General features: G+C 46.2%; 1 protein-coding gene across 1 annotated transcript; it reads left to right on the top strand.

Annotated features, from left to right (window-relative positions):
* The first annotated feature begins 5,431 nt into the window (after positions 1-5,431).
* LOC1277281 (uncharacterized) lies at positions 5,432-7,340 on the top strand. Its single transcript, XM_316730.5, has 3 exons — positions 5,432-5,604; positions 6,107-6,553; positions 6,635-7,340. The coding sequence occupies exons 2-3, from the start codon at positions 6,169-6,171 to the stop codon at positions 7,291-7,293; spliced, it is 1,044 nt and encodes a 347-aa protein (XP_316730.4). The 5' UTR covers positions 5,432-5,604; positions 6,107-6,168; the 3' UTR covers positions 7,294-7,340.
* The last annotated feature ends 1,072 nt before the right edge of the window (positions 7,341-8,412 follow it).

Raw genomic sequence — 8,412 nt, 5'->3', positions numbered from 1 at the left:
CTCATTTCTCTTTTCTCCAGCCTGAGGCAATCCTGAGGAGGAAAAATATGTCGATTGGAATGAAAATTTGCCGCTCCCTGATATCGGCGAGAGGGGGCAAGGTTCCGATACTCCCTTCTGGCCGGGTTCCAGGCTCGGAAGCTGCGCTGATGCCGATTGTTGCGCGTAATTTAATGATTACAATTACAAATAAATAACGGCAGCTGCTACCCGCGATCGCAGCGATTCCATTGCTGCTACACGTTCTTCCTTTCTTTGCATTTTCATGTCCATTTGTCCTGCTACACAGTTTTGTTAGCTTTTATTGTGTACCTCGGGCGGGACTCCCGAGCATACAGAGCGAATGTTGCTGCGACCGCTGCTACATTCCCGTTCGCCTCGAAACCGCTACTCCCCCGGTCTCCGTAGCCTCCGGGCGGAGAAGGGAGACGCACACTATCAGAACGCGGGAATCAAAGATCAGCGCCGTGGAAAGATAGTATGGTGCGCGCATCGTTTGCTTCATCCGGCGATACGCGCGAGTGTCCGCGTGTGTGTGCGCGCGCGCGCTCATACATTCTGCCGAACTTGCGCGACTATCCACGCAGTTGCACTTGTATTTTATCGCGAGGGGTTGTGCGGCCGGAGGGAGAGGGTTCATTTTGCAGTCCGACACGATAGCGGAGCTGGTTGACGGTGCAGCTTCCGCCCTTTACTCCTGTGCGTGGATGCGATAAAGGAACGGTGCGTCGCGAAGCGTATCGGAGAAAACAAATTTGTTGATCATTAATCAGATTCAAACAAGAATTATTATCGAATGAAGAGGGGGGATTTTTATCATTGGATGGTGCAACTGGTACTGTAGCGAGGCACACGGATAAGATGACTGTATGCAAATGTTGGAAGATTGTAGAACTAGGAGCTTCGGGGAGGGGATGAAGAAGTATTGGCGAGACGGGATAAAAGAGGAGTATTAACATTCGAAGCAGTAGCATTAAGCGGAGTTAACAGGGGGAAAATAACACACCAAATGTTTTACAGGGATTCCCGAGTCAATTTCTAATATCTACAACATTTTTCGTTGCTTGCGAGATGTCTTTCATTGGCTCAAAAGTTGTAATCGCATCGCAATAATTTTTCAGTTCTTCCACATGATTTTCAACACATCTTAAGCTGGAGTTTGAGTTTGATAGTTCTTTGTGATGTGTTGAAAATCATGTGTAAGAACTGAAGTTTTATTACAGGGCTTTCCAAGACATCACAATCAAATTTCAGTTTTTACACATGATTTTCAACACAACACAACTGTCAAATTCAATCCAGCTTGAAAAGAGTTGAAAATCATTTGAAAGAACGGGAATATTATTCTATTGCAAATACAACATTTGACATATGTTGAAAAACATCTCGCATGTAATGAAAAATGTTTTTGAAATTGGAAATTGACTCGGAGAACCCTGTATGATCCAAATGCATCATTTGACAGCAGTTGAAAAACATCTAGTAGGCGGTGAATAAAGATATGCACCTACGATAGTGACTTGGAAAAACCCTGTAAAAGGCGTTTCATCTTATTTTAATAGCTTATTAATGTAGGAACGCAACTTCTAATGACAGAATAGGATTATTGTTTTCTTTTGTTTTTTAGAGGATTTGGTTCAACATCAAGATCAACATGAAGATCAAGCTAAAAATACGTTTTGTATAGGTTTTCAAATAGGTTCATAAATTGTAGTTTTAAATTCAAATCGGCAGCAATTTAAAATACAAATCATCAAAATGTCATTAAATGTGAACAGTCCTGCATGAAACAAAAAAGGTAAAAAATCTTTGCCAAAAAAACGTATTCACCAAGGAAAGCAATCGACTCGAATTGAAACATTCGATCGGTGGATGGTTAAATCCAAAACCGGAGCAAGATGTAGATATCGCCATTGTTCAGCAGATCGAGCGGCCATTCCACTCTCCAAAAGCTGCCATTGTTATCGAACGTTACCTTCGACTGGACCGGCCTGTACGCACTTGCACCGAAACGCTCAGATCCGTCCGAAAGGCAAATGGCTCATTTATCATAGCATTATGCATATGCCTCCCGACTTCCCCCAAGCGGCCCTGCAATTGTGCCAGTCTCTTCGATCCGCCGTAGAAGTGGTAATGAATCACGCGCGATCTGTCAATTGTCTTGTCAGTGATCGATATCGTGAGCGGGGGGCCCTTTCAGAGGGGGACATTTCGAGGATTAAGATTTACTTGTTACCCGGTGCGACCGCGCGACCGGTAACGACAACAACCACAAAATGCGCAAAAAGGAAGGCGAGTCCTTGGATTGAGTGTGCTTCGGGTGAAAAGTGCACGCTTGTGCGTTCGATCAAACATGACAATGCACCGCCCGGTGCTGGCCAACACTGCATCAGCATCCTCCCACCGGGTGCCAGCGCTCCAGCACTGCCCAGTGGGAGGGGGTTGCAGTGAATAATGAGCTGCGGCCGTTGTGCTGCCGGGTTCTGTGCTTCGCGCAGCTGGCGGTGACCCGCTTTTGCTAAGTCTTGTCTCCCCCCCTCCCCTCAAACCTGAAGGTGCGATCATTATTTACGCAAGCAAGGTGTATGACTGATGAGGACCGAAACAGGACACGACTTGTACTTGGTTTTTTTGGGTGGGTGGGTAACGAGTATTGGCAAGGCGCGCGCTCGCGCCATATGACTCAATTTGTGCGCGCGCGCGCACACACACACACACCGAGCACACCGATGCACACTCCCACAGCAAAGCACGGATTGCTTGATTTTCGAGTGTCCCTTTTTGGCGGACAATCTGTTGAATATTTATTTATTTCGTACGATTGCAATTTTGCAGCCCGCGCCGAACAAACCAAATTCGTCTGTTTGATTCGTCTGAATTTATTTCGAGGTCAGCATCGACTGCCATCATACAAAATTTGAGTTTTTTTTTCTTTCGGTAAGCATCCTTTTTCGAGGGAAAGTTAAGTGTCGTAAGGGGTTTGCATTCGTTTGGATGTTCGTTCGGAAGCAGACGTTGGTGGAAATAATTTAATCGTCGCCGATGACACGTTGACACTTTTGGGTGTATTTCCTGCATTCTTTGACAACACACTGAGTAACACAAGCCGAAAATCCGTGAGGCGGTCTGAAAAATGGCTTTCTTTTCTTCGCTTAGGTCAATCACAGGCGCTTAATCAGTGCTGTACGGAGCCCGAACTGAATCTCATTGCCCTAGAGTCGACTGAGTCATACATGGACGAGCAGAATTGGTTTACACAGTTTTTCAAATTTCAATTGTGTCTTCAAATTTAGTTTGCAATTCATGACAAGGACTTTCTGAAGAATATATCAAGCTTCTCCAACATATTGATATTGACTGTACAGACAATATTTAATCAACCATCTTTACACAACATCCAGATACACAACATGGTCAAAAGGCGATCCTTTTTTATGGGAATCGCTTCCACTTGATACCGATCTCCTTTCCCAACATTCAAGGTTACGCTTTATTGAATGAAAAATACGATCACCGCGTTAAGCGAACCGTTTTGCGTGCGAACCGTAACAGCAATTACACTTAATCCAATAACCTCCTGCACCTGCATCCTACCGGCTTCGCTTGCAAATGCGATTGATACAATCAGCCGATGGTTCTGCCGATCGCTGGCATCCTCTCTACAGCCCTTCAACGCAAAGCCACAAAATTCCCAGAATTCGCCGCTACCTTTACGCTGTTTAGAAGCGAAGCAACCACAACGATCAAAGCTGCCCGCAACCAAACACACCGAATCGATGGGGCGTGGTGCAGAAGCTGCGAAAAAATCGATTTCCTTTGTGCAAAATATTTCCGATCTTCACACTTGCCCTGGGGGAAGGGGGGGGGGGGGGGGAGCCGGCCACTGCCGAGGAAAGATGCATTCCACCGCTTGAAAACAGATCAACCAACAGCGATTAGACAGGGGTTGGGACCGCTAGTATGATGCGTGTTGGTGTGCATCATGCAGCCCCTTGATTACATTCGGAAGCTGAGAACAAGAGCATTGAAAGCATCTCCCCCCAAAAAAAGCGTCATCAACTCCCGCTCCAGACTCGCGATCATTTATCAATAGGGACTGCCTGGGGGAGATGGAAGACGGAGGGTGTAACCTGACCACGAAAATGTTGCCTGTGCAGAAGCAGAAGCGATCAAAGATCGTATCGTACCCGTGCCGGAAATGAATGCAGTAAGTAGAAGAAACGTCCGTTTCCCTGGCCGGTGGATAAAACGGCCGGCGAGGAGCAGCAGAAAGGACAATCGCATAATTTATTCCGTTTTAATTGCAACCTGTAAAACTGGCAGTGCCCACAGAAGAGTACCAAGAAGCGCGCTTGTGAATGATGTACTCGCAATTAAGTTCTTAACTTGCGCGGGATGCATTGTGGTGTGCATGGGACGTAAAAGCGCCCAAAGGGCTGCTGTACGGTGGTGAGTTTGCTGGTGTTGCTAACGATGTCACTGGTGGATCAGACTGCAGGTCTGAACAAAGGCGTGCACTGCAAACTGAAAGGAACCGAAACCTCAATCGGTAAGTGCCGTGAGTTGAAAAAGTGTGCAATTTCAACAACAGCCAAAACCGGAGAAATCACAAAGTTTCGCCTCTTGCGCCCCGGCGTGCTGCTGTGGTAAGAAAATATCCACAAATGACGAACTCGTAAAGACGCAAGGCGATTAAACAGAAGGAGAAAATAAATTTTACTCAACTTTTGCCTCTGCCTCCCGTGGCCGCCGATTCCCGTTTCGGAACGTTTAACGCAGCACATAACATCAGTGTTTTTTTTTATTCAGTGCCGACCAGGTTCACAAGCATTTCGTCACGAAATAGACCCTGCCAGCGCCTGCCCGGCCGGTAGTGTGAATAATGACATGATTAATCGCCACAAATTGCGCCACAGCCCCGGCACTACCGCAAACGAGCGCACCAAGTGCCATTCGGGGGAACCGTCTCTCACGGTAGCGCTGCGCCGATTGCCACCGGGAATCGGCGCTATCTGTTGCGACGAGCATAGCATGGCACATAGGCCTGCCCTCTATATACGCTTAATGGCGTGTGCCCGGTGGCTACTACACATCTCGGACGGACGCACCGCGTGATTAGCCTTCCCTGTTTCCATCGCAATCTATCCCCGGGGCGATGGTCAAGCTCATAATTTACTACTAAATAGTGGCGCGTATGGCATGAACTGTACGTGATTTTTTGCTTTCTACCCGCGATTATGATCCAGCAGAACGGTTTTAGGTTTAATATTTCATCATTTTTATGTTTTTAAAACATAAATAAATCTTTTTTTATAACATTTTAGCACATTTTATCGTACTTTGGTTTGCGTTGGCGAAGTTCACGCGAACGTAAACAGATCCAATCAACGAACCGGCCGCTATAAACCTACGCAGCTTGAAAGTGACAGCGGCGCTCCGGCACGGCCATTCTGTCACTCGGTGGTTGTTTTGAGCAGCTGCGGCAGCGTCTTTCGTGTGTTTATTTTTGTGGTAAAAATATTGCATTCTGCACCGTTTTCCGAGTGCAACGTGGAACGGAAATTCGTTCCTGAGCTTCGAATGATCCTTCGCACGTAAAAAGTGGTAAGAAAAACACGGTGCCAAACAGTGCTAGCGAAGGGCGCGTGAAAAGGGAGTTCACCACGGGTGCGTGTGACGGATGCTTTGACGCTGCCGTAAATGCCGGCCGTCGTAGCGTAGAGAAGAATGCTACAAGCTGGTTAGGGGCTGTTATGAGCTAGCTTTTACGCTCTAAGTGCCTGTTGACAATGAATCAATTTACAATTTGAGTCCTTTTAGTGAGCATTACGCTGTAATGATTTTATTTTCTTGCTTTGGTTTGTTTTGATTTGTTTTGTTTACATTTGATGCGTTCTTGCGAGCATTATGACCTTGGCGGTCAGGCCGGCTTATGCTGCATGGTAATGGTTCATCCAATTTAAACACAATTTTAGTAATTTTTCAAATAAGGTGTGAAAATCTAAAAAATCTAACACTGTTTTTTAAATTCTATTTTATTTCTTATAAAATTTTCTGAATTTTGCTCTTCTTCATTGAGAATGTTTGGATTTTCGCTTCATTCTAGTTTATAACTAAATAGCTATACCAATCGCCGTACAAGTTTATCGCCTGCCTTTTGACCACAAAATGCCTTTCGCAATCGTGGAGGCACATGAAGCAGGGGATGCTAACAAACAGCTCTACGTTGTGCCGGAAGGATGGCTTTTGGATACGGAACAAACGGAAACGATTCTACTGTGGCCAAGGTGCGATGGTCTACAAATGTACAAACTGTTAACTGACGGTGAAAGTGTGGCCAACACCAAGTGGATAAAGATGAATTGCACAGTGAAAATGATTAATATACCAAACCTATCCGTTGCACATGGGCATGTTTCCAAGCTGAAAGGAGAATGCATTGAACCATCGGAAGACACTGCTTCGCAAGTAGTTCAAAAATGTCCAACGCCTAGCCCTTTGGAGGAAGAATGTTCTAACGTGCCTTGCGAAGAAGATATCAGTGAGCAAAAGGGTAAATGAATTAAATAACATCACAATTTTTAGCATTCAATAATTTCTCCTTTATAATTTCAACTGCTTTTTTAATCAATAGCTGAATCATCCTTTTCCAAAACTCACACAAAAACAATGACAATTGTACCCGCATCGGTGCGAACAATATCCGAGAAAGATTTCTCCCACTTTCTGCTAAAAGTTAATCAAAAAATCACCCTGCTGGAGGCGTTGGTTCGCAAAATTACCGATAAAGTGGTTTACCTCGAAGCACAGGCGCAAATACTCCAAAGCCGACTCAATTCTCGAACTGCCCCAAAGCAGCCCATGATCAGCGATGTAGACTTTAAGCAAATCGATTGCTTGCAGAGCCTAGAAAGCTTCAACGAAAAACTACTCGACAGAGAGTATCAGGACAAAATGTACCAATGGCTAAACGCGCAGATTACCGAAGTGAAGAGCGAAAACCGCATGACAGAGGCAATCGATATACTGTTTACCAAGCGGTTCATGACAAAGTGCAGCTGGACGGGGGTAGGGCGGGGCAGCGAAAAGATCGCCATGATGCGTATGGTCAACATTAGCAAGCTGTTTCGGCGCGTCGGCACGACCGCGAGCGTAATCGTGAACCAGCGGATGGTGATGCTGTTTTTCATGAAAAAGCTCCGGAACGCCGTCCGCCGGAGTGAGATGAAGCATCTGCGCCGCAGCACTTCGCATAATGTTCCCTCGCACAAGGCAAAGACCGAAAGTCAATAAAATGATTATCTCCTAGCGTCGCTGCAGGTTGCCGTACTGTTAGTTTACACACCTTTTGTTACATTTATGTTTGATTGCTTAGTGATGACATTTCCTGGCCCAATGCACAATAGCGAAAGAAAGCGTTGAAACTAAAAAACGGTACACGCCGGCAACGACCATCATCATCTGTCCAGGCCAGCTAGAGCATTAGTAACGATAATTATGATTACAAAAGACACAAAAACAAATGCTTTATCCGCTCCGCAAGGGAAGAAAACCGAAGAGGTGGTTGAAACCGATCCCGAGTCGCTCCCCATTACACGGCGGCACCGCGAACAAGCAACGCGCTTGTAAACGATTAAGCGGCAAGCAACGCGGCAGCACACAAACAACGTACCTTGGGGAAGGGCCGAGGGTAGATGATGGCCCGGTTAGTCCATTTAATAGATGATTTGATTTATAAACGCCCAGCCATTTATTATCGCGCTTGCCGACCTGTGCCGGGGCGATGGTGCGGCGCTGATCAATCTTTCGCGGGGCTTTAGCGACGAAGCGACGGCGCACGAAGACACTTGACGCACCACCGGGCGGATGATCTGCGCGACCAGGAAAAGCGGGACAAGTGGGGCGAATAAAATCATAACTCTTTACCGCGCGCAAACGGCCCAAGAGAGCGACAAGCGAGAAAGGAAGGTATAAATTTTCTTTATTAATGCGCTTAATGAGCGCAGTGAGGGGATTATACGGGCGATGTGAGAACTGTGTGAAGAGCGACAAGAAGCCTTTCGCTTTGCGCATTTACACACCGCAACCCCATCGTCGTAGAGGATTTGTGTGTGATGCTGCTGCAAGGTGTGGTGCCAGCTCGGGGAAGGAATGCGCCTGCAGCTGGGCGTTTGGGAGAAAGTGTTAGAGCGTAGTAGGGATTAGTGAATGTGATCGAGCTTGCAAGTGCACGGCGAGAAGAAATTTATCCAGCTGGCAGTTGGGAAAGGACAAAAAAGTTCGTAAATGATCGGTTTTAATCGACCATTACACGTTTGATGATAGCGATTAGGGATTTAATAGTGAAGTATTATACTTAGCGCATGGCCGATTGCTCGTGAAATAGGGATCTGTTCTTGCAAGTTACCCAAA

Source organism: Anopheles gambiae, chromosome 2, assembly GCF_943734735.2.
Source record: "Anopheles gambiae chromosome 2, idAnoGambNW_F1_1, whole genome shotgun sequence".
Lineage (NCBI taxonomy): Eukaryota > Metazoa > Arthropoda > Insecta > Diptera > Culicidae > Anopheles > Anopheles gambiae.
This window is presented reverse-complemented; position numbering and strand designations above follow the sequence as displayed.

Bases quoted from the DNA above. Each gene is read 5' to 3' on its own strand.
- LOC1277281 (XM_316730.5), top strand. From the start codon at position 6,169: ATGCCTTTCGCAATCGTGGAGGCACATGAAGCAGGGGATGCTAACAAA. The intron at 6,554-6,634 runs GTAAATGAATTA...TTTAATCAATAG, and splicing joins AGATATCAGTGAGCAAAAGG to CTGAATCATCCTTTTCCAAA.